This window comes from Gallus gallus, chromosome 2 (genome assembly GCF_016699485.2).
Source record: "Gallus gallus isolate bGalGal1 chromosome 2, bGalGal1.mat.broiler.GRCg7b, whole genome shotgun sequence".
Classification (NCBI taxonomy): domain Eukaryota; kingdom Metazoa; phylum Chordata; class Aves; order Galliformes; family Phasianidae; genus Gallus; species Gallus gallus.
In genome coordinates this window covers 115058897-115084774 of record NC_052533.1, presented here as the reverse complement: position 1 = coordinate 115084774, position 25878 = coordinate 115058897, and the positions used below count along the sequence as shown (strand labels likewise).

At 42.9% G+C, this 25878-nt stretch overlaps 2 protein-coding genes across 17 annotated transcripts in view; one reads left to right on the top strand and one right to left on the bottom strand.

Annotated features, from left to right (window-relative positions):
- Nucleotides 1-2780, top strand: part of ARFGEF1 (ADP ribosylation factor guanine nucleotide exchange factor 1) — an 87474-nt gene extending 84694 nt beyond the window's left edge. For all 4 annotated transcript variants that reach the window (XM_418283.8, XM_040691065.2, XM_046928359.1 and 1 more), the window contains 2 exons: nucleotides 517-634; nucleotides 1352-2780. In XM_418283.8, the coding sequence (XP_418283.3) occupies nucleotides 517-634; nucleotides 1352-1516 (283 nt within the window). In that variant the 3' untranslated portion in view covers nucleotides 1517-2780. The remainder of the gene's footprint in view (nucleotides 1-516; nucleotides 635-1351) is intronic.
- Nucleotides 2781-3659: 879 nt separating this feature from the next.
- The window catches only part of CSPP1 (centrosome and spindle pole associated protein 1), a 49882-nt gene continuing 27663 nt past the window's right edge, over nucleotides 3660-25878 (bottom strand). For 11 of the 13 annotated variants that reach the window (XM_040691127.2, XM_040691113.2, XM_040691128.2 and 8 more), the window contains 13 exons: nucleotides 24016-24128; nucleotides 22787-22936; nucleotides 21504-21659; nucleotides 20592-20696; nucleotides 18704-18770; nucleotides 18045-18165; nucleotides 16678-16823; nucleotides 15763-15903; nucleotides 12683-12723; nucleotides 11369-11432; nucleotides 10372-10490; nucleotides 6270-6420; nucleotides 3660-4507 (listed from right to left, as the gene is read on the bottom strand). In XM_040691127.2, coding sequence (XP_040547061.1) covers nucleotides 4281-4507; nucleotides 6270-6420; nucleotides 10372-10490; nucleotides 11369-11432; nucleotides 12683-12723; nucleotides 15763-15903; nucleotides 16678-16823; nucleotides 18045-18165; nucleotides 18704-18770; nucleotides 20592-20696; nucleotides 21504-21659; nucleotides 22787-22936; nucleotides 24016-24128 — 1601 coding nt within the window. In that variant the 3' untranslated portion in view covers nucleotides 3660-4280. The remainder of the gene's footprint in view (nucleotides 4508-6269; nucleotides 6421-10371; nucleotides 10491-11368; nucleotides 11433-12682; nucleotides 12724-15762; nucleotides 15904-16677; nucleotides 16824-18044; nucleotides 18166-18703; nucleotides 18771-20591; nucleotides 20697-21503; nucleotides 21660-22786; nucleotides 22937-24015; nucleotides 24129-25878) is intronic. The other 2 variants (XM_040691122.2, XM_046928377.1) reach the window with 1 other exon arrangement.

The following is a 25878-nucleotide window of genomic DNA, read 5'->3' as shown; positions in this document are numbered from 1 at the left end:
TTGTGGCATGTTGTTTTTATATTGTTGAATATTAATTATAATCCACTCAGATTCACATGAACGTTCTTACTTTACAAAGTCCTTCATGCCAGAGTTGGAATAACAGAGGGCTTCAAACTGTGATGGGGGAAGAATGGAAGTATTTTAAGGTTTAACAGACCCAGGAGCAAAGATGAAAAACTGTGTTCTTGCATCAGCACGAGATTCAGTCTCCAATGTATCATTTTGTCATGCATTCTAACACCCCTCAGAGTGCACTTGGTACCATTTATGTAGATGTGCAGACACTGCTATTGCAGTTCACAATCCTGTTCAATACTGAGGTCCTGGGACTTTGGTTTTCATTTGAGCAAAGCCACTGCTTTTTGTTAATAATGAGACTTACAGTAGCTTTCCCAGAGTGGTGTGGTTCTATGCCAGGTCTGTGCTGGTGTAGCTGGTTACAGAGCCAAAGCTCACCTTGCAGCAGAGCTCAAAATACAATGTGAGTTACTGGTTTGTGTCTTCTCTCTCCAGTGTCTGCAGTGAGGCTCTGAGTTACTTTCTTACTCTCACGTCAGAAAGCCATCGGGAGGCCTGGACTAATCTACTGCTCTTATTTTTGACTAAAGTTCTGAAGATAAGTGATGAAAGGGTAGGTAATGGGAGCTACTTGAAACACTGCGTCAAATATTATTCCAAACCAGCAGCTCTTTGCACACAGCCACATATTTTGCTTCAGAGGTTCCTGCTGCTCTGTAGGGTTGTGTGTTGTGGAAATCCGTGTTGCGGGTGCACTCGATGCTTACTGACGACTGCAGTGCAGAATGGGGGTACGGTGACTGCTCAGCTGTCTCAGAATATTTTAAAGTTGCTAAAATTGTTTAGAAATGCGTTTTAAGTTGCTTTTATGCCTCTCCTGCTGAGGAGAAGAGTTTGTGGCTGGTACTGCTTTCAGAGTATTGTGAATACCTCCTGGTTTTGCTTCCCATATTGCACGTGAATCATCTTAACCTCTTCCAAAGCAGTAAATCCGTATTTAGATCTCCCCCCATTTCTAGCAGAACTTGGCTGAAATATTAAGTGAAGGAGGCCAACGGCAACCACAGACGTAACGGATAAGGGCAAAATTCTTCCTATTGAGGAGTGAGAGATCTGTGTGCAGCCAGGGAGCATCTGTCAGAAGGCTTGACAGCTGCCTTAGCCTCATCCCAGCGCTGCAAGCTGCTGTTCCAGTGACGCTTCAGCTTGCCACCTCATGGACTTCTCACCTTGACTCAGGAGAGCATTTAGAACTCTTCACTCGCAGGCTTTCTGAGGTGTGCTGATGCATTATGGAATAACCCGGTCTGTTTGTTTGTTTTCTCCTCAGTTCAAGGCTCACGCCTCTTTCTACTATCCTCTCTTGTGTGAAATTATGCAGTTTGACCTTATCCCTGAACTCCGAGCTGTTCTGCGAAGGTTCTTCCTGCGGATCGGCGTGGTTTTTCAGATATCCCAACCACCGGAGCACGAGTCTGCAATAAGCAAGCAGTAGCACGCAGTGACCGGGGAGCGCTCCCTTAAAAGTGTAAACTCCTCAGCTAAATAAAAGGACCAGGGGGCTGAGCCGTTCCGTCTGCGCATCCATAGAAATGGTTTCTTTGTACGGCAGCGTGTATCTAAGGATGAATGGTACAGATGCTTACACCTGTAATTAAGGCTTGCAACACTCCAGTCCCTTTATTTCCCGATGGATTGTCTGTGGGTTTCTCTGCCCTGGCCGGTGCTGAGCACAGAGCCAGTTTTTAGCACAGTCCTCTCGTCAGCGTGGGCTGCGACATCCTTTCCTGTCCTTGACAGCAGTATAGCAACAGATGTGCGTGGCGGGCGTGGAAGGAAAACGTACCCAAAGAACTCTGTATGTAAAGGTTTGAGCTTCTGCGAGAAGTACAACTCAGGAGAGCTGTATTTTGAAGGGTCAGATGTTTATAGTGAAAAGAAAAAGGAGATTATTGCTCGTGGTAAAAGGTATTTAGCGACTATGTCTGATATTCTAAGATTTTTTGCACACTCAGGCTGACTGAGACGTCGGTAATCATCCTCCTGTGAAAATGTACAGAGATGCAGGTCTGTAAGATAAACTCTTTAACACTATACAGTTCTTCCTGAATCGTTTTATTTCTGTACTTTTGGTTTGTTGAAGACCCATAACACTTACCGGTTTACCAAACGCACTAGGAGTTCGGGTTTATTTCTGGGGGGTTGTGGTTTATTTCTCTGGTTTCGTTGTAGCCCAGCAGCGTTGCTGCCTTCGGTCGAGAGCAGAGGTAGAAGTATCACGACTGACGTAACTACCTGTAATATACTTGTGTTAGGGCTTCTCAGTATAACGAGCCATCAAAACGATGATCCTTCAAGGACTGGAACTTGAATCACTGCAAACAAGTCTAGGTTGTGTCTGCTGTCACATGGTTTTTTCGTTTGATGTAGATTTCACTCTGATGTACAGAATTTAATGTTGAATATATTCGAGTAACAAATCGGGCATGGTTTGGGGATGGTTAAATTTATTGGAAATGTATTCATACTGTGAATTGTGCTCTGATGGTTAAAAGCCAAGATTGTCAAGCATTCTGTATTACAATGGATGTAGAAATTTTTTCAGATGGACAAAATGTATATGGTACAGATATGTAAAGTTTTCTATGTAAAAAAAATTCTGTACAACTTTCTGTACAATATTTGGTTCTCATCTGGCATACTCTAATCGGGTTATAGGTCAATAAAGTTTTTGAACTCTTTCATCAGTGCAATCAAAACCAGCCTAAGCCACAGCGCTTGTTTATGCCTTCCTTTGCCACGGATCCACTGCTTGGAACTGAGGGAGAGGAGCAGAGCAGACAGCAGCAGGGCTCTGGAAGGCACTCAGTGCAGTAGCTGGGGAAAAGCCACTGAAGGGAATTCAAGGGCCTGACCTCGGTGTAGATTGCACTCATAATGTTAATTGGGGGGTAGCAAAAAGAGCGCTGCCTCCTGCTCTGTTAGCCTGGTTTCTGTCTGCGCGTCCGTGTGTCAGCCAGGATTCAGTGCTCACTGGTGACTTTTAAAACCATCACTGCTTTATTTCTCTGTGGCGCACTCCCTGTTTCAGTAGTGATTTTTCACTGTCATCTTTCGTGACTTTATTGCTGAGTGGAAAAGGCCGAGTAGCTGTTCAGTGTTGGTTTCACTGCACTGTCATTTCTCTTGAATGCTGACCTCCAGCTCTTGCTGTGCTCCGGCCCTGCGTTCAGCCTCGTGCTCGCTGCAGTCTGCCATCACCTGCAGCTGCAGGGAATGGTGGGAAGGCTGCTTCACTGGTGCAGAGTTGGAGGGCTGTGTTTACTTGGCAGATCAGGCAGGCGTGATTTTAAATCAGAAAATAATAATAAGAACAGCTGGAGTTGGGCTATGCAGAGACAGCTGAAGGAAAGATTTTGAGCATCTTTTTCAAAGGACCAAGAGGACGGGGAAGAGGGGTAACTGTAAGCAAGAGAGGATGGGGTTGTACTAAAAGCTGTGGGCACCGATGAAAAGCAGAGCTTCTGCTCAGCCATGGCTCCAGGGGACTTTCCTGCTTTGAAGAGAGCCCTGGCGCTCCTCTTCCTCCGTGAGGGCAGCGACAGCAACTGCAACACTACTGCAACTTCAGTCTGCTCGCAGATTTTTAGTAACAAAATAATTTATTATTACCTCTTAAATCAGAAACATAAATATATACCACACTATCTGTATCTCCAGCACAAACCAAGTTAGGAAGGTAAGATAGATATAATGCTAACAGACGTCCTTCCATGTAACAACTGCTCACCTCCCCGGCACCGCAGCACACACTCAGCACTGAGGAACAGCAGTGCCCTCCAGGTTGTGCTCAAACTGCAGCTCTGCTGTCGTGTCACTATTTCCAAACAAACACTCTTGGAGTTTTGCTGTGAACAAAGGTAAAATGTAACTCTGATTTCATATGAAATTCACACACGCCGTTCCCAGCAAATCTGCCTCTGAGGCTGAAACTAACTGGTATAAAAAGTGCAAAAAACGCCAGCGTACTTCACTGCCCCACTTGCACTGCCACGTAGTACAGAACTCTGCTCTGAGGATCCCCACTGCACTGCAGCTTCCATTTCTTCATTATTGCTACTTGAAATTACACATAGAGCTCCACTCTATTCACATCGAGTACAACTATCCCTACGAGAGACCCTAAAAGTGCAGTAGTGCCGAACAGGACGCTCCCTTCCCTTGCTGCAAGGCACACGTGGGTTCCACGCGGGCTGTGCTCAGCCGTGTGCGGTGGAGAGGCCCTCCCAGCCCAGCGCCAGTGCACCCTCAGGAGACAGCTTTGCTGGGCGCTGCTGCTCAGCCAGGAACCTGCGGAGCGTTGCTGCCGTTCCCGGCCGCAGCCACGGCTCTGTGGCGACGGAGTCAGCAGAACTGGGCGGCCGGCTGTCTTTGGCTGGGGGGGGCTGCAGCAGGTCGTCTGCTTCTCCCAGGGCAACGTCCTCACCTGGGGGGAGAAGAGCAACATGGGTGTGCTGAAGGAGAATCATAGAACGGCCTGGGTTGAAAAGGACCACAATGATCATCGAGTTTCAACCCCTCTGCCACAGGCAGGGTCACCAACCACCAGACCAGGCTGCCCAGAGCCACATCCAGCCTGGCCTTGAATGCCTCCAGGGATGGGGCATCCACAGCCTCCCTGGGCAACCTGTGCCAATGTGTCACCACCCTCTGTGTAAAAAACTTCCTTGCAAAGAAACCACATCACCATCCCTACACTGAACATGCTGATTTGTCTGGAGACAAGCAGAAACAAAAGTAACAAAGCACTGTTTTCAAGATCCATTTCAGTTGCTATGCGGGTCTGGCCCCACTGCAGGTAGATCCCCGTAGGCCGTCCATGCCCAATGCCAATGGCCTCTCCTGTGCCACACCAACACAGAGGCGATGTGGGCAGACCCCGGTGTGCCTGCCCCGCTACTCACACTGCCCCCAGGCCTCCTGGCACAGAGACACACCACATGTGCCAGCACACACACACAGAGAAGGATGAAGCCACTGAGTGACAGCGTTAGGGCTGAGCACGCGCAGTGACAGTCTGTTCACACCCAAGAAAGAAACAGTTCAGCACTGGTAAGCAGGGCAAAGGCAACTACCTGCACAGATTGCATTGCAGCACAGCCAGTAACTGTAATGCAATGTTGTTCCACTGCCAGCTGCTTCCCTTCAGAACATGGGTCTGATACCACTCTGAAGGCTATTTTTACTGCTTTTGCAGGTCAGTCATTGATACAGACCTCACATCTCAGGCGCAGTGCAGCATGGAATATCACAGCAATGCTTTTTTATTACTATTATTATATATGAACGTGAAAAAGATAAGACATATAGCACTTATTTTTACCGTTTCTGCCCTGGAAGACAGTAGTACTTAAATTTGGGCAGATGCAGCCTCTGTTCTTATTTACCTCTTCCAGCAGCTGGAACTATGAATGGTTACGAAGAAGAGGTGACAGAAATTGAGGGCAGAGAGCAAAAGAAGTTCACAGGGCAAAAATGGACTAATTTGGGTGGACTGAAACCAGCAAAGCATTTGGATGATCCATTCGTTTGGATTACAGAGGCAAAAAACAAACCTACCATCCATACTCATTAAGGACTGAAAATCTGAGCCAAGTGGTTCTAACAAACAAACTAAAACTGGTTGTAAGAGAACCCACAGCTACAGAAACAAAACCTGTCAGCAGCTGTACTCATTCATCTCATACTCTCATAATGTTTATACAAAGGTACTGACACTGTAATTACCAGACAGCACAGCGACTGCCTGACTGACCGAAGAAGAGATTTGTCTTGCATGAAAGAATTCATAAGCACAAATTGCATCACATGAAAAATTAAAGGCCGGGCCTCCCACCAACATCTGTCAGGGTTCGCTCTCTTTCCATCAGCATCAGCACCGTGCTGCTGTAACCACATGGCACCCTGCAGGATGAGCAGTGGTACGGACAGGATAAGTACCGGCGCGTGGCGAGGCAGTGCTTAGAGCACCTTGTCCCGCTGTGCTCTGCTAAGCTTCATCTACAACCCGCTGCTGAAGCTTGTTGGAAGCCTCTCGCAGCAGCTACCAACCTCGATAAGTAGCTCCTATTGGAGCCGGCTGCTCTCTGTTCAGCTACAGGCAGTACAGAGCAGTAAGAAGAGCACTTCTTGTTCCTTTAACTGCTGTACTTAGAGATGACGCAGTAAATCCTAACACGCGAGCATACCTAAGTGAGCAGATCTCTGCTGGAGCTCGGTCAGCCTGCGCACTCGTTCTTCGTTTTTGCCTTTCATCTGATCAACATCCAGGCTGAAGTCAGAGTGCAAAGAAACACTGTCAGGCTGCAGCAGCGGCGTCTGGGCTGGTGGGACATCTTCCTGCAGAAAATGCAAAAGCACACAAATCCTACAGTTACACAGCTGTCCTGGTTTGGCCGGGACAGTTAATTTCCTTCACAGTCGCTGATGTGGTGCCGTGTTTCAGATTCAGGAGGAAAATAACGTTGATAGCACGCCAATGTTTTAGTTATTGCAGAGCAGCGCTTCCATCGAGTCAAGGACTCTTCAGCTTCTCACACCGCCCTGCCAGCGAGGAGCTGGGGGTGCAGCAGCTGCTGGGAGGGGACAGAAGCAGGACAGCTGACCTCAGTGGCCAGAGGGCTCTCTCACAGGACAAAATACAGGCAACAGTAGAACTGGAGGAGCTGGCGGGGGGGCTGCCACTGCTCGGGGACTGTCTGGGTACAGCTGGCTGCTGGTGAGCCATTGCGTTGTGCATCGCTTTTGTTTTATTCATTCTTTCCTTCATTTTGCTTGTTCTTTTTTCTTTCTCATTAAGCTGTCCTTATCTCACAACCCACAAGTTCTCACACTTTTACCTTTCCCAGTTCTCTCCCCCAGCTTCCCTGGAGGAGTACACAAATGACCGTGTGGTGCTGAGCTGCTGCTGCATTACACCACTGTGATCCTTTTGGTGCCCAATGCGGGGCCCACAGGACTGAGATAACAACAGATCTGAATACAGCGTGTTAGAGAGAACACGTCTGTTTATATTTTTATGCAATTATGACATTATTTTAATAGTTGCTGGCCACAGTGTTCAGCTGTTGGCTCACAGCATTGTTCCGGTGCCTCTCAGAGCTGCTTTGGTTGTTCTCAGGGCTGCTCTGGTTGCTCTCAGGGCTGCTTTGGCTGTTCTCAAAGCTGTTTGGTGTAATCCCTTTCTTGCTGTACTTGCTCCCTGTTCTGCTGTTTATCAGCGCAGAGGGCTGCTTAGGGGTTGCTTTGGGTTTTCTCACTCTGCTGTACTACACAACACTCCCAATGTGATAAAAGCACCCGCTGTGTGCATAACCTACTGCTGCACTCAGCATTGCTGCCATCCTTGTACTTTGGAAACCATCTCTTGGAAACTATTAGCAATTACACTTCTTACCTTTTCTTCTCTGAGAGTCAACCCTTCTCCAGGTCAGAAGAGTGTTTGAGAATTGTGTATACCCTCAGGATATTCAAACCAGCACGTTGTTACTGCTGTGTCTCCTGAGCACATTTCAGGTTTCATTCTAAGGTTAAACAGCTATTTGAGACCACCACCCAGAGCTCTGCCCCAAGGCGGGACAGCTGTGAGGGCATGGGCAGGCACCCAGAACATGGGGCACCTCCAATGCATTGAAACTTCACCCCAAGCAAGTGCAGGGCCCTGAAAAAGTGATTGAGAAAGTTACACCATCACCTGGCAGTTCCAAAGAGACAGAAATCACTGCAGCATGCTGCAGCTCGGCCTACCTAGCCTCATTCGACCCCATTCAGCACCTTCAGGAGGGAGACAGCCTCTGGATCTCACAGCAACAGACCCACAACAGACACTGTGGATAATCCAACCCCTGAAACAGACAACATTGCTGAGCCCTGACAGGTATCGGTCCCCCTGCCAGTCAAGATGAAACAATGGAAGCAGAAGTCAGCTCACTCAGTAAGGGAAGAAGCAGCTTCTCCTAAACAGGGAGCAGGAGGAAGCGTCAGAAGAAGCAAACCGCTACGGAGCCATCACAAGAACAGGAGGCCGATGCAACAGAACTCATAAATAAATCAGAAACCAACTGATCCCTATCCATGGGTGAGCTGAGACATATGCTAAGATTTCAGGACAAACCCATCTGGGTCACTGCAGTGTGGCATGATATGGCGGCCCAGGTAGAGAACGTGGCTGTAACAGTACATCACGTAGATGCCCACGTACCCAAGAGTCACATTGCTGAAGAACACCAGAACAACCAGCAGGTGGATTGGGCTGCTAGGATTGAAGTGATTAAAGCAGATCTGGACTGGCAACGTAAAGATGAATTATTTCTAGCTCAATGGGCCATGACACTTCAGGCCATCAAAAAAGAGGTGCAACATTAGGATGGGGTAGGGATCGAGGGGTGGACTTGACCATGGACACTGTTGCGGTTATCCATGGATGTGAAATGTGCTGTAATTATGCAAGCCAATCAAGTAAAGCCTCTTTGTATGGAGGGCAACAGTTGAAATACAAATACAGGGAGGCCTGGCAGGTGGATTCTATCGCTGTCTTACTTGCAGTAATGGCAAGTGCCATATACTTACAACGGTGGAAGCAAACACTGGATGGCTGGAAACATATCTTGTGCCCCACACCACCACCCAAAATATCATCCTGGGCCACAAAATACAAGTCTTGTGGTGACGTGGCACCCCAGAAAGAACTGAGTCAGACAACGGGACTCATTTCCCAAACAACCTCATCAACACCTGGGCCTAAGAGCACAGCACCGAGTGAGTATATCACATCCCCATCAAGCACCAGCCTCTGGGAAAACTGAATGATACAACGGACTGTTAAAAACTACACTGAGAGCAATGGGTGCTGGGACATTCAAACATTGGGGAACACAGTTAGCAAGTCACCTGGTTAGTCAACACTCAGGGATCTGCCAGTCAAGCTTGCTCCGCCCAGTCAAAACTCTTATGCTGTGTATAAGGAAATAAAGTCCCTATAATGCCCTGCATAGGGCAACATAGCCTTGGTTATTCCTGCCTCAAGCAAAGGCAAACCCATCTGTGGGGCTACTTTTACTCAAGGACCTGGATGCATCTGGGGTGTAACGCATAAAGATGGGGAAGTCTGCTGTGTACCTTAAGGTGATTTGATGTTGGTGAGAGCAGCCAATAATTTGTGTCCAGTTCTGAGCTCCCTAGTTCAAAGACACCAGGGATCACCTGGAAGGAGTCCAGCAGAGTGCCACAAAGATGACAAAGGGCCTGGAGCACCTCCCTGATGAAGAAAAGCTGAGTAACCTGGGTCTGTTCAGCCTGGGGAAAAGACGACTGAGGGGGGATCTGAAAAATGGTTATAAATATCTGAAGGGAGGTGGGAGGCAAACGGATGAGGTCAGGCTCTTCTCAGTGGTGTGTAGCAATAGGATGATGGAACCTGGACTGGCTTCAGCACGCAACAATTCAACACCACACACCATCTCTCCAGCCCTGAAAGACTGTTACAACAGATGGAGCTCAAAGTCATGGACTAAATGAATTCAACGGACATTTTAAAGAGAGAATCCACAGAAAAAGAGCAATGAGATCTGTATGTATGTATCAAAGGATGGCAAGGGTGGTGGTGAAGATGTATTGGAAAGAGTAAGACCTGAGCATGACTTAGATGGTGTGGAATAAGGGGTACTTATTGTGCTGGTTTGGGCTAGAAAAGAATTAATTTTCTTCATTTTAGCTAGTATGGGGCTATGTTTTGGATTTAGGAGGAAAATGCTGACAGCACGCTGAGGTTTTAGTTATTGCTGAGCAGTGCTTGCACTGAAGCAATCACTCTTCTCCTTTTTACATTGCCCACCCCAGCTGGGATTGAGCTGGGGGGGGGAGAGAACCAGGATAGCTTACCCAGACCAACCAACCAGAGATCCTATACCACATGGTGTCAATAGAACTGGGGGAGTTGGCCAGAGGGCTGCTGTTCCTCAGGGAATGGCGGGGCATCGGTTGGCCAGCAGCGAACAATTGCATTGTGCATCACTTCTTGTGACATTTTTATTAAACTGCCCTTATCTCAACCCAGGAGTTCTCGCACATTTTCCAGGTCTCTACCCAGCCCACCTCATAGGCATGAGCAAACAGCTGTATCATGCTCAGCTGCTTGCCAGGTTAAACCACAACAGCGTACTTTTAAAAAGGGCAACTAGCCATACATGTTCACCCTCTGTATCCAGATCATCCAGCCACTCAGGAACCACAAGCACTGTCCAACAATGATAGGTTAGTGGCCTGTCTTCATATTTAAGTCAATCTGCTTACCATACTTACAGTGCACTCCAGTGCTTTCTTCTTTATTCGTCTCCTCTCCCTTGCAGAAGGCAGGAGCTGTGATGACAGGTCAACTTCTTCTAAGGCAGAAAACGTTTCTCCATTAGCACCTGCAAAAGAGGGGATATCAGTTTGTAAAAGACAGTCTGTGAAAGCCCCAGCTTATCAAGGCTTATTAAATGTAAATGCGCAGCATTTGGCTCAGGTAGCCTCAGAGCTCCATGTCGCTGGGGGCTGAAAAGCACCTGCAAGGCTGCAACACAGCTGCCCTCCTTCTCACACTTCTCCACAGGCACCCAACCTGGCTGATATGACAGGCAGGCTATTTGGCCACATTCTAGACTGATGTGCTCACATCATCTAAGAGCACCGAGCTCTGAGAATTTCCTAATCTGAAGGACATAAGACTACAGAGAGCACCAAATGCACTGAAAAAGGCTGAAAGCCAGACATGATTATAATCAGTATATTGAAAAATACTGAGTTTCATTAAAAAGCACTGCATCTTCCCCATAGCAAGAATAAAAACCTTGAAGGATTACTTCCCATAGATGATAATGTCAAGGCACTGTAATGCTTACCAATGGAAAAGTAACACTTAGAGACCTGTGCCGGGTGGTTCTCAGCTTTGTTTCATTTCTGGGGTGTGATTTGAAATAAAAATAAAAGAATAAAGCTCCCCAACAAGGCAACATCCCAGAGAGAGCGTTACACAGAAAGATGCCTTTTCACAATAAGACATAAAGCAGCGTAAGGCTGTTAGCAGAGCTGTTGATTTTAGGTGTGATCCACGCAAGTTTCCTGCAGTCCAATTCCACACAGCTCTGCCTTTGTACGGATGGCATCATTTACTTCATCACTTAAAAAAAAATCACAGTTGCAGTACCCACAGCAACTTTAAAACAGTAATAATCTTTTCAGAAGAGCATCACTGTGCTAACTGGTGTGTTTGTGCACTCCTCATGTGCTAAAAGAGAGAGAAACTCACCAATGAAAGCGCTATCGGATTCCAACAGCGAATTTTTCAAGGATTCATGGGAGTCATTCCTGAACTGCAAAGGTGAAGCAGAAGACAGGCAAAGTCAGACGCCTCGATATCTATTACCTAATTGTAAGTAATGTACATTTCACATTTGCTGAAGCTCTGCAAAGGAAACAGCAGCTATGCAGCATTTTGTACGATGCTATATTTTATAGCTGTAAAAAAGTGTATTTTTTCAAATAGTTCATGTTCTCCTTAAGCATTCGTTTTTGGACTTTTCTGTTGCAGCACCATTTGCTGCACATGGCAATGGTTGTGGCAGTTTGTGTAAGCCAGGCACGTCCATCAAGGGGTGCATCCCAGTCACCACCTGAGCTTTACAAGAGAGGACAAAGCCGGCAGCAGGCCTGCTCCCAAGGTTTGTCCAAAGCTCTGACCAAGGGAAGGAAGACCCCTCATGTTTCGCTTATCCCACCACATGCAAGCTTTGGTATTAAAGCACCAAATATCTTCTTAGTAATAACAAGCATTAAGATTATTGCTTACAGTTCACTGCATAGTCGCAACCATTTGCTGCAGAAATTCAACTAGAAAAAATCACTACAAAAATCAAAGTAATGGAAACTATCAGAGGAAATGGAACAAGAGGAAACAAAATTTTTACTGCAAACCAGTGCTCTGGTATTTCAGGTATTAATTTACAACCCTAACATGCATTAAGGTGATTTATATTTTCCATTTGCTCAGTAATGTTTCATTTCTGCATGATGTTATAGTGTTATCCTTGAGGCTAATGGCTGTTCCTTGCAGTCTTCCACCTTGTATGGGCTCACACTCCCACAAAACACCACTGAAGTCTGCTGTTCTGCAGTTGGGTTAGTGAAAAAAAACAGTTCTGATAGCACTTCATTTTGCTCAATTTACACCTGAAAATAAACCTCTCCTTGGAGACAGTGAGCATCACTCAAGTCAAGTGAATTCAGAGCTACTGCTGCTGGCTCGGCTGGTTCTACTAATTCATACCCCCAGCAGCAATCTAACATCGTATGAATATAAAGTAAGTATCGATGAATATTAAAAAAGGAAGCTAAGGAATCAAACCACCTCTATATACAAAGATAAACAACTTCCATGTCAAGTTTAAGAACCTGTTAATCATGCGATTAACAAGCAATAGCATTAAAGCAGCTCGCTGCCTTGAGTGTAATTCTTTCCTCCAAATTCTGTACGAGCCACAGAATTTAATAAGTATTTCTTGTGCTTGAAAAAGGCACAGTAGTACTTTATTTTTTTATTATTTTTAATCTGTTTTGTTCTTACCAGTCCCATGGTTTGTGGGTTGTAGCCAGAAGGAGAATCATCTTCATCAACGAGAACCACATAGAGAAAGGACAAAGTAATAACAATGTCATAAGAAAAGAGAGAACACCAACACACCATGTGCTGACAAAACCTCTGCTACTACATGGAAAAGGAAAACCACTGTCAATGACTACAACTTTCTTTAAAATTATATACATTTTACAAAACATCTGAAAACTCTGAACATCAGTAAAACATCTGGATGCAATGCTGATGCCAGTGTAAGTATGATTGGAAAAATCAAACCGAATTCAATAGCATACTATTTCTGAGAACACTAGGGTAAGTGCAGATCCTTCTACAGGGCTGCATATATCAGAAAGACTTCAATTAGTGAGATGGTTTGCCATGGGTGTCCAACTTCTTGGCTTGCCTGAGCTGCATTGAGTAATGAAGAATTGTCTTGAGCCACATTCAAAACATATAACATAGTTAAGGTACGTAAGGAACAAAGATTTTTAAAACATATTTTTTACTAAAAGATTTTTCTTTTTAAAGAGAGCAACAAAAAACTAGCGGGTTGGACATATATAGCATCAAACCCACGAGAGCACAAAAGGTTGCTGCATGAATATCTGGGTTTCTCTTTTACCCTCTCTTGTTTCACCCGTTGAGACCTTAAGACAAGACATCTAGATACACAACTAGAAAGAAATCTTTGTTTTGTGACATGCTCTGCACACTGCTGAACCCCAGTGAAATGAGGACATGGTAATGAGAATACACACCAGCTGAAATAACTGTAGATGAGACAGCAATTAAACAGGCATAAACTGGAGCATAGGAAGTTCCACACCAACATGGAAAGGAACTTCTTCACAGTAAGGGTGACAGAGCACTGGGACAGGCTGCCCAGGGAGGCTGTGGATTCTCCTTCTCTGGAGATATTCAAGACCCACCTGGACACCTACCTGTGCAGTCTGTTGTAGAGGCCCTGCTTTGCAGAAGGGTTGGACTCGATGACCTCTAGAGGTCCCTTCCAGCCCCTACAATTCTGTGATTCTGTGAATCTAAACTTTCCAGGCTATACATGACAACCTGAAAGTATATGGTCTTCCTACTATAAGGTTATACTGCCTTTCCTAGTGTATTTTTCTTTTCTTACCTTCACCTTCATAGGTTATATTTTGTACATTTCATTTGCTTTTCTTTTATTAAATATATTTGTGAATTTAAAAAAAAAAAAAAGAGTGCAAGCTACAGTATTTATCATCCCAGCAGTAGCTGCCAGCAGTCCTATGGACAGTCATAGAACAGCTTGGGTTGAAAGGGAACCCAAGGATCATCAAGCTCCAATCCTCCTAACGCAGGCAGGGCCACCAACCTCCAGATCTGGTACTAGACCAGGCTGCCCAGGGCCCCATCCAACTTGGGCTTGAACACCTCCAGGAACGGGGCATCCACAACCACTCTGGGCAACCTGTTCCAGCACCTCACAACTCTCTCTGTTAAGAACTTCCTCCTGACATCCAATCTAAACCTTCCCTCCTTGAGCTTAAAACCATTTCACCGTGACCTCTCAGTGTCTACCCTTGCAAAAAGTTGACTCCCCTCCTATTTACAATCCCCTTTTAAATACTGGAAGGCTGCAATGAGGTCTCCTCACAGCCTTCTCTCCCAATATTTATTTCAGGTCAAGAGGAAAAGAAAAAAAAGAGAAACCTAACGGTATATAAAGCAGGTAAGGCAATCCATACTTCCACATAGTATGGTAAAACAGGTAAGCCTTTGCCACAACAGCCTGTAACACGGCCTCTTAACCACAGTACAGAAATACATATTGCTTTAATTCATCTCCCTTTCTGCTTCACATCAGACAATAAAACTGCTCATCTATTTTCACTGAGGGGAAGACGATGAACTTGTCTCTGAGGAAAATGAACTGGAAATATAGAGATAACATGGTAACTAATTATCTAGCTCAGTACGCGGTGACAGGCTATAAATGATACTGTAAAGCAGTAAGGGGGATTAAGAGAGAGGAAAGGCTGCTTGAGGATCCTCTGTAAGCATCAGTGGAAAGTTATTTTAGAAATCAGCTCCTTGTGTTCCAGCAGGAAATGCCTGCTGCTCAGTTTGCCCCCATGTAAGACTGCATTATCCATTTAGCGTTAGCTTACATCTAATACAACTGCTCGACCTTAAAACTAATGAAAAAAGGCAAGTTTGTGTTCTAGCTAGGGGAGGTTGCTCTCCAGACAACATTAAATTGGAGCCTTCTCAGGCTGCCTGTTAAGTAATACTCCAATGGGAAGAAAACCAAAACCAGGAACACACAGTTCTCTGCTGAAACTACTGACTTCTTTTGCATCGTTTCAGTCCATCTCAGAAAGAGCAAGACTGAACGCAACCCTGCACACCCAATTTTGACATTATGTGATATTTAAGAGCTTGTAATCAACCCAGAAGATGTTACACAGATGCTGATTTGTAACTGCAACGTTATATTATTCATAAGCAATGCTGCCCACGTTGCTTGAACACCAAAACATCCACCCATTCAGGAATTGCTAGCAAGTTGCAAATCTGTGAAACACTCAAACTATGATTACAAACATAAAAGAAATTTAGTAGTGAGAGACAGAAGTAGAAGACATGTTGGCTGCACTATAACCGAGTTTCAAAGCCATCTCCTCCAGTGAGAACTAAAGAAGTGCCACGAGGGACTTATCTGCTAACACCTCCATCACATATCAGCAGAAGATTTTTACTGCTCTGTGATTTTCTTTAACAAAAAATAACCAACCTAATTTTCTCTTGCACTATTCTGAAGCAAGCATGAAGCAGTAATTAAATTACTTTCAGGGAAACAAGGAGAAATAGTCACACTAATCTAAAAAAAAAAAAAGTAATTCAATACTTCTATGCTTTATAATGTGACAGAATTTCAGCGTTCGGGTGTGCTTTACACATCTGTAGTGCAGCACTGACAGGGAACATCGAGGTAAAATCAGAGCTGCCATCTTTTAAAAACCTTCATCCAATACAAAAGCAAGAAACAAAACCACTGAAATGATCCTGGTCCATTCATTCCTTACCTTCTGCTTCTCTCCTCATTCTCATTCTGTCAAGTTTCTTCTGCTGCTCTCTCAGCAGAGCCTGCTGTTGAATCTCTAGAGTCTGGTCGTCTTTTGGAGGATCAGGATACATTTGCCTTAAGCCCACACGTGTTTCAGAATCTACAACAAAGACAGGAAATAAGAATTTTACTTTAAACTAATGTTTCTGAAAAAGAAATTTTAAAGCAGTTACACATTCACAGTCATAAGAAACATTAAAAAGAATGGTGACAATGGCATGCTATTCCCCAGGCTATGACACTCTTCTATGACAGGCATAAGAGACGCAGGCTGATATACCCTCAGTTTAAAGAGCTTGCACTCCTGTTTAAAGTCAAAATGAGATCTCCAGCTAGAAGGCCCTTACAGAGAAGAGAAATGCTCTCTTCCTCCAGAATCTAAAAGGTATTTAGGGGTTGTCTGTAAATCAAGTTAGAAATTTTATGAGACCAGCTCAAATCATATAATTAAACAATTTACCAAATTAAAATCTGTCAAGGTATTCTTTGAATCCATATTCAACAGCTGACAATCATTTTGGAAAAGAAAAAACATTTCTCCATCAAAATTGCATGTATTCTTTAAAAGACCACATAAAATTTGGCAAGGTTCCCCATAAGGTATGTGCCAGGTGGTTGCACACTTATTCTGGCAGTGGTGCAGTATCTACATGACAACAAATAGTAGACACTTGTGGAAACTCTCACACTAAGTGGCATACATGCATGCAAAATGCTGTCCACGGAGTGTGTTGTGTAGGCAATAGCTGTGAAGGAAGGCAATAGCTTGAAGAGGCCAGTGTTTTTTTGTCTTTAAATCCTGAGTAACGTGGAAGATGGAGGAAAAGAACAGGTGTTCCACAGACTTTCGTCCTCAGCAACAAGATCTACCTACCCTTGTATTTAAGTTCATTAAAATCCCAGATGTTCTGTATATTGACAGGATCTTGGGCATCCTTTGACGAAGGTCGCCTCACCGGAGCCTGCAGACGAAGCCTGGCCATCTCAAATATGTCCTTTGGATTCTTCTCTCTCCTCCCACTGGAGAAGCATGTAAAACAAGCAAAATATCATTTTAAACTGCAATATCCATGAGTTACATGAAAGCATAGTTTAATACTAACAAAGCTCACATCTTCTACTTACTGAGCAATTATTTATTTAAAGCTATTCACAATTTTGAAAATAATGACACTGCATACTACGTAATGAGAAGAGATAATCTACTCGAAATTAAGAAAAATAGAACATCTTGCTTTAAGGAACAGAACTAAGACTCCTGATCCGATGAGTCTTTTCCAACTTGTGGGTACAGTTACCTGGTGCATTTTGGAAGCAAACCATACAGTTCTAAATAAAAGGGTATGACTTTCTATAAGGAAGAAAGTACTCCCATAGCACTACGCTATCTCATAGAATCATAGAATGGCCTGGGTTGAAAAGGACCACAATGACCATTGCGTTTCAACCCCCTCTGCCACAGGCAGGGTCACCAACCACCAGACCAGGCTGTCCAGAGCCACATCCAGCCTGGCCTTGAACGCCTCCAGGGATGGGGCATCCACAACCTCCTTGGGCAACCTGTTCCAGTGTGTCACCACCCTCTGTGTGAAAAACTTCTTCCTAATATCCAACCTAAACCTCCCCTGTCCCAGTTTAAAACCATTCCCCCTTGTCCTATCACTATCCACCGTCATAAACAGCCACTCCCCTTCCTGTTTATATGCTCCCTTCAAGTACTGGAAGGCCACAATGAGGTCTCCCCAGAGCCTTCTCTTCTCCAAGCTAAACAAGCCCAGTTCCCTCAACCTTTCCTCATAGGAGAGGTGCTCCAGCCCTCTGATCATCTTAGTGGCCCTCCTCTGGACCCGCTCCAAGAGCTCCACGTCCTTCCTGTACTGGGGGCCCCAGGCCTGGACGCAGTACTCCAGATGGGAGTTTAACAGATAATATGGTCTCCAGACAACTCACAGCCTTGGAAGGAAGGTATTGAGATAAAACTTAGACATCAGTTTTAGACCAACAGACCAAATATTCTAACTTCCAATGTTATCAACACACCCATTCTTAGACTGAAATATAGAAAGATTCCTGGAAAAAACAACCAGCCATCTACACACATCAGAAAACTGAAAAAAGAAATTACATACAAGTTCAATCTCCATGTTAACACATAAATATTAGCCAACTAACACTACTAATACTCAGTAGCTCCAAGTTCCTGTACAGAAGCTAACTTCTAAAAAATGAAGAAATTCTTACCGTGTAATCGGTCCATCATCATCACTAGCCACATTTAGCAACTGTTCCTGCAGTCGCCTCTCTTCACTACGAAGCTGTTTCCTCATCTCTGATAATTCATTTATCACATTCTTTCTTTCTTCTGTAATTTAACACCAATAAAGTGTTAGAGACACTTTGCCTGCCTCGTAAACGCAAGGTGAAAAAAGTGACAATGCACTGTTAATTAAAATGATTAGATATACACAAGCATTTAGAAACCAGGAGGGAACTTGTATTTTCAGGCACCAGAAGAATGAGGTCACCTGAACAGCAAAATGCATTCAAACTTCAATAGAAATGTTTTGCCGTGTTTAAAAAAAGAAAAAGCTATGAAGCAGCTGGATGGTGGCAGTAAGTAGCCTTATTCTGCAATTAGCATACCTACACAGTCCTGAGAAGTAGAAGACAGGAACTGAGGTGGTATCAGCACATAAAACCCATTTCTGTCTCCTGAATCCCTCTGGGTAGTTCAAAACAGAGATATCAGTCTGCTTAGTGCTGTCTCTTAATTTCCAAGAGCTGCATTAAGAACCTCCTTTCTAGTGGAAGAACCACAACGAACCCAGGCGCTGACTACACTTGTAGGACAGCACTTACTGTTACATTTCATGTATTTTTGCAGTAAAGGCAATACCTACCAAGTGCTCGCAACTGATTTCTTCTAGCTGGGACGGGTGGAGAAGGAGCTCTGGGTTGTGGAGGATCCTAAGCATCAGAATGAACATGAAATGTTAACACATCAAAGTAAGCACTAAACCAGCCATAACAGCCTTTCCTTACTTCATGTTCAACTTACTAACTACCACTACTGCTAGAAGAAAGAATAGTAACCTAGCAAGTCATTAATGTGTACGGTTGTTTTTGCTTTGTTTTTTGGTTTTGTTTCTTTTGTTTTAAATCTGGTCTTTTAAATGCATAAATCAAGTTACAGCAATAACAACTGTAACACACTCATCAGAGATCTGGACACAGCTATGCTAAGTGCTGGAAGGACACACAGACAAACAAACTTGAATAAGTTTTAGACAAGGTTTAAAGTCTTAAAACATTTTCTGAAACTGCACTATATTTTGCCAAATTATCATTTTCTGGCAAATTCATTTTAAAAGCTTTCAGCCCAACTCAATCCTACGTACATAGTAACAACATTTTCCAGTAAGAAGTCAGCAATATAGCTCACGATTCACAGTTCTTTAATCTATTCTACTCATCACAGGAGGAATTTTAAAAAATCAGAAAGGTGAAGTGTAGCAGCAAACCTTTCTGTACCTTCAGAAATACAAAACAGTGTCCATATTGAGGTACTACTACTAGTCAGACTACTACTAGTCTGAGCTAAGCTCTTTTCTGAGTGAACATGCTGAATTGCTAGATTCATAAGCAAGAATCTAGCAACAAATTCTGAATGTGAGATTTTTTTTTTTTTTTTTTTTTTTTTTTTTTTTTTTTTTTTTTTATTTTACTTTGAGAGTGACAAAGCAGCAGAACAAGCTGCCCAGAGAGGTTTCTCTTTCTCTGGAGACATTCAAAACCTGCCTGGACACTTTCCTGTGCAGTGAACCTACTTTAGAAGGGGGGTTGGACGAGATGATTTCCAGAGGTCTCCTCCAACCCCTACCCATTCTGCAATTCAGTGATGACTAGAATTGTAAGCTTTCTTATCCTAACTTTACAGGATCAGAGAATATCCCACGTTGGAAAGGACCCACATGGATTATCAAGTCCAACTCCTGGCACTGCACAGGAGCACCCCAAATCCAAACACAAATCTGGCAGCTCAGGTCCGTGCCCACAGCCCTGGGCAGCTCGTTCTATGCCCACCACCCTCTGGTGCAGACCCTGTCCCTCACCCCCAGCTGCCCCTCCCCTGACACAGCTCCATGCCGTTCCCTCGGGCCCTGTCGCTGTCACACAGAGCAGAGCTCAGCGCTGCCCCTCCACTCCTGTGAGGAGCTGCAGCCGCCATCAGGCCTCCCTCAGCTCCTCTGCTCTGCGCTGAGCAAACCAAGGGGCCTCAGTTGTTCTTTTCTATTCTTTGCCATCACTGGAACCCTCCTTTGTACACTCTCTAATAGCTTTATATCCTTCTACTGTGGAGCCCAGACACGCATGCAGTGCTCGAGGCAAGGCCGCACAGCACAGCAGAGTGGGACAACTCATTCCCTCAACCAGCTGACAAGGATCCTTAGATCTCTGGAAAGCTGAACAGTGCACCTACTCTGACAAACAAGAAGCTCTTCACTACAGAAAGCACACAACATGCAGAAAAAAATTCGAATAAGGCACCCCCAAAAAATTCTTATGTTCTCAGTAACGTTAAACTCTACAGCTGTAAAATTAAATAACAATAAAGACTGCCTCTAGTTATGCAGAGTGTTCCAGTGAACAAACTGGCAAAGAGGAAAAACTTAGTAGGATTTCACATGCTGCACTGTCTTAAATATAGGTAAGTAGAATGACAAAGTATCCCAAGATGGAAAGAACCCACAAGAATCATTAAGTGCAAGATGACTAGAAAAATCCTACCTGTGAATAGTAAGATATATGGCTTTCAGCAGATGGAATCCTCTCTTCTTTTCTTATTGATTTGTTCTGAAGAGCAGGAATGGCAGGAGAAGGTTTCCTCGAGAACTGCAAGGAGTAAAGCAAGACTGAAACTACATTCCTAAAGGCTCTAAAATATACATATATTATACACACAAAGAGTTTTCTTAATATGCTTCACTTGACAGTAAAATGCTTTTACTTATGTTAATTGAAACATTTTTGTATTTCATTTCCTTTAACTCTTAACCCCATAAAATGACTGCAAAAATAATTTCATGTGATTTTCTTTACTACTTATAGAAGTCTTAATACGTGTTTTAATACGCATATGTCTTTTTCAGTTACACTTGTTACATTTCTTTTTTAACTTCAGCCACTTCCATTGTATTTGGCCATTTTAGGGAAATGCTTTGTAGAAATACAGAAGAGAAACAGTTGTGCAATTTATATGGTCTATCAGAATTTTGTAATGGACTTCTCATCCAGGTCAAAGGAAAATAATTGAATTATACAAAGCCTCATTGCTGAAGGTAAACTGTCCTCCAGTCCCCTAAAATATCTAACTTGTCTTTGTGTTTGGGCCTCAGCAAAAGCAGGCTAAGGTTCTTCATAGCAGATTTAAAAATAAAAAACAGAGTGCAGCTTACTAACATGGACATTGCTCTATAGTGTTTTTAAGTGAAACTTCATCAGCAAGATAAGGCTCCACTATACTATGTCTGATTTTTTTCCCATCAGCTGTACTGTGTGTCTGCTAAGCATACTGTAGCTGAGGAGGCCAAGAAGGGAGCAATACTGGCAAAGGTCTATGAAGTCATACTCTCTTCAAAGCAGTTATTTTTATAAATTAGGAAGAAATATTTGGTGCCTTAGAAAGCAACCGAAGCATACCATTCTCTTTTCCTCTTCCATCTTGGCAGCTTTTTCCTTCTCAAAATACTGTCTAAGTTGTTCATCTCGCTTTTCTTCTTTTTCTTTCCTTCTTTTTTCTGCCTCTTTTTGTCTTTCTTCATCTAAACGAATCATTTCTCTATTTTTCAACCTTCGCTGTAATAAAAACATTTTTAGTACCTTAAAAAAGATTCAATGGTTTCAAGGTTTTGCTTTGTTTTTCTCTTTGAGAAGTTGGAATTAAATTAAGCTGTTAGTCTGAAATATAAAAGCAGACTCCAAAACATTCAAATTAAAAACAGTGCCATGAAGATATTAATCATCTGCAGTCCTGCCTCTATGAACATTTAACAGAATTTCTCATAATTTCAATACACACCAGTTTTTGCCCCCAGATTCACGTCGGTCAGCCAAATAGTAGGCCATCATTTCTAAAAGAAGCACGACACGATAGCAGTGCCCACAGAGAAAGGTCATAGTTTTAATGTTCCTATGAAAACCGATGAAATCATTTAGCTTCCTATGCTACCCAAACCCCACTCTCTTATCCAGAAAACCCATCCAACTAAATTGCGCATATAAGAGAATCCAGAACATAACATTTTAGAAATCCCAAACTACATCCTCCCATGTAACGTTTCCAGGTACTGAAAGATTTTTCCAGCTCTGCTGGCCCTCTGTCCTCATCTCAGAGACTTTGAATTACACAAATTCAATCAATTTTCCATACCCGATCAATAAAGTTTGAATTAAATCACAAGTTCACCTCTGTGACAAACACTTACTAGACTTGCTTGGGATCCTTCCAAAAAAAAGTAGTATTTTATCTCAAAGATACATTCTGGCCAAATAATAAAACATGCTTTCGGAAATAAGTTGCATTCAGAATGCAAAAAATTGCATTAGAGCCAGATGTAAGGCACTAATGAAAATAAATGTGTCTCTGCTTGTTTTTAATTGACCAATTTGATAACACTTCTTGCAGTGGCCTCACTAACAATTCTTTTAATATAAGAGCACCTCTGACAAATATAAAACTAATTTTTTTCTGAAAAGCATTAATGGTATTTCATGCTGGCAGCACAGTATAAAAATCAAGAAGAATGTGCTAATTTAAAATGATCATTTCCTACAATTTTCTCTCTCCTCTGGCTAATGTAAGCCACTTTAATTACAAAGGCAATTTCACAATACACTTTTAAGTTTACCCTCTTGATCTAGAGGACAAACATTTCAAAGGGTTAGATTAGGATGAAAAAAGCCAAGGGATCCAAATATTACACCTCCTCCTCTTTCCTTCTTTTCTCTTCTTGTTCATCTTCATACGCTTTTTGGATTCTCCTCCTCTGCTCAGCCAGTCGTTTCTCTTCTTTTTCTTCTTCCAGTCTAAGTTTTTCTCGCTCTGCTTCTTCCCTACGTCTCTTTTCATCAATCTAGAAAACAAAGCAAAGAAATATTCAGCTATCGACAGGGAGCAGTAATCTGATAAACATTTCCCATCGTGAATCTCTATAGAGTTTTGAATCTCTGCTCGTGCTAGATTGTATGTGACAGCTGAAAGATCTCCAAGGCCAGCTTTACGTTTCAATTTCAGGATTCCTTTAAAATGAGCCAGTATTTCACTATTTCTTTTTGGCTACTATTTACTGAACCATCGTTCAGTACAAACACTAATTATATGTGCTAGTAATAAAATCTGAATATTCCCACACACTAATTTACTTTCCTCTGGAGGTACTGGAATAACACTTTTCCTTCACCAAATAAATAATGGAAGATGGGAAACCAAAGAAAAAAGACAGTGATTATCATCTTTTCCACAATTACATTTATAGACTCAGTGTTGACTTACTGAAGCCAAAGCCCATTCTTAATTATTTTTGGCAGCACTATACATTAAGGACTCAAGGTTTTCATTTATTAAGAGATACACATCAAAGTACTGTATGACATTTCTACTCCTTTATTATTTACTATTCCTTTGCTATTGTAAATACACTGATATCTAATTCACAGAGTGAAATTACACACAAAATCTAATGGACAGAAGACAGAAACTGATAGAACAGCAGTCATACTTCACAAAGCCATCAACAAATAACCACATTATTACTGTCTCAGTGACCATCTCATTCTGACAAATGTGCACTTGTAACATGTTGATTTCCAAGGGCAATTTTTTCCTTTATGTATTTATGTTTGTAAACTTGTACTGCACGCACTGTTTGAGAACTCCAGACCGAATTTATAGAGTCACATTTAGGAAAAAAGACATAATCTAAGTTAACAAAGCCAATTATTAATAGCATAATTTTCATAGCTATTTCTTACGAAGGGAAAAAAAAATCAAAGAGATTCTACAGCATACAGCTCTCAGCACACATCCTGCTCGCAGAATTGGCTGTGACACCATAAAGCTGTCAGTCGGTGGTATCTGATGATTTGCTTTGCCTGTAATCCCTCTTTAAAAAACAAATAATTGTTTAACATGACAACTGGTGCAAGCATTCACCTGTAGACGAAGGAAGTTCTTGTATGACTCTTGTCGCTTCAGTTGTTGTGGAGATGGTGGCTCACCAAACACATTGCCCCGAGCAAAAGGAGAAGTCTGTGCAAATGCAAAACCTAAGGGGGAGATAGAAAAAAAAATCCAGGTAAAAATAAAAGCAAATTTAAGAGAGCAAACCAGAGTGAAGAAGAAGGAATCTGAGACACTCCTTTACAAAGTAGGTTATGACAGCCCTAATTCAAGGCAATAGCTGAAAACAACAGCTGCAATTAAAAGTTTTCACATCATCTGTCTAGAATGTTTTGACTGCTCAATTAACAATGTCTGAGCTAGATGTCGTGTTATAAAAGGACACCTACAAGAGATGTTAGGAAATCATGAAACAAGTCACATATTCTACCCTGAAATCTACAGTTTAAGATCTAAAAAATGTCACATTTAAGTTAATTAGAATAGCAAACATTTTACGTCTCATAATTTTATTGCTTGCCATTTACTCTGACTTAACACACATAGCTCTGTCCCTTTATTCAATATTTAAAAACAGTATTAGGTAAAACAGCAATGGAAACTACAAACAATAAAGCCAAAAACTGGCAGATAAAATTCTAAGCACTTGGAAAACGGAATTCTGCCACTGTAAGGCACCTTCTACTCTATGAAGTTTGAAGTGTCAGGTCTCTTCCAGCTCAGCAACTCCATCCACTGTACTGGAAACAACATCACTGGGGACAGGTCGCCAAGTTAATCTCCCTGAGTTAAGAATGTGTCATAACCATACAGTCCCCAATAGCTCTAGAAAAGAGGATCAACTCAGATAACAGAACAGCTTCTGCAGAATAGGATCTCTACAGGAAGGAGAGGAGAAAGAAAGTAAATAAGCATAAGTTGCGTTCACTTTTCAACTGATACAGCATGATCCTCATTCTTACCATGTCTGCTCCAAAGGGTATAGTGCCTCAGGGGTGTGCAAACACCGCAGCCCTGCTAAGTTGAGAAGAACACAGCTACAAGCTGTTCTCATGCTCCCCCCCCTTACTTTTCCCTGTGTAATGGCTTAATACCCAAGCCAGATGAAAGCAGAAATAATATGTGTTTATTCCCGTAGGAACGGGCTTACTTCTACACCCTAGCCCTAATTACAGAACCAAATCCTTTTAGGTTAACGCTAACCTTCCTTACGCTGAATCACTGCTTGAATCCTTCCAAAACAATTAAATTTATATGTGGCTCTTTCAGGATGGATTTACTTCACACAGAATCCATACTGTGCAGAAATTCACAAGAAAGCTTATGCATCATTTAAAAGGCATCGACACAAGACAGCCAAGTTACTATGGAATGCATCCAGGAATTAACATATTGTGTAAAAGCTACTACCCTGCAAGTTCCTGTTTAGCTGGAGGGTGAAAAATGAAATAAAATAGAAATAACTTAAACAAGGTCACTTTAACGTCTGACTATTTAACTGGGAGGTGCAAAGCTATCCTGGTCACAACTCTCATCCACCTCACCTCCTGTTCTCACTGTCAGCGATCTAACCAGGTGACTCTTTGCTTTAACAGCCTTGCCTGTTTCACTTCTGGTTAAATACACAGTGTATCAGGTAGGAAAAGCAAGACAGAGCACAGAGAGAAAGAAAAAAAAAAGATTCAACAGTCAATGGTCATGACATTGAACATTAGTCTTGGGAAACAGATCCCAGTTAGCATCTAATCTTTACATAGAAGGGCAACAACTTGAGCAGGAAAAAGAAATCAGCATATAAGCTGACCTGAGGAGACCAGAACAGATCCTGGGGACAGGTCTGGAGTATCACAGCACTTTCATTCAGATGTCTCATGAAACATGAGAGAAAGATGCATT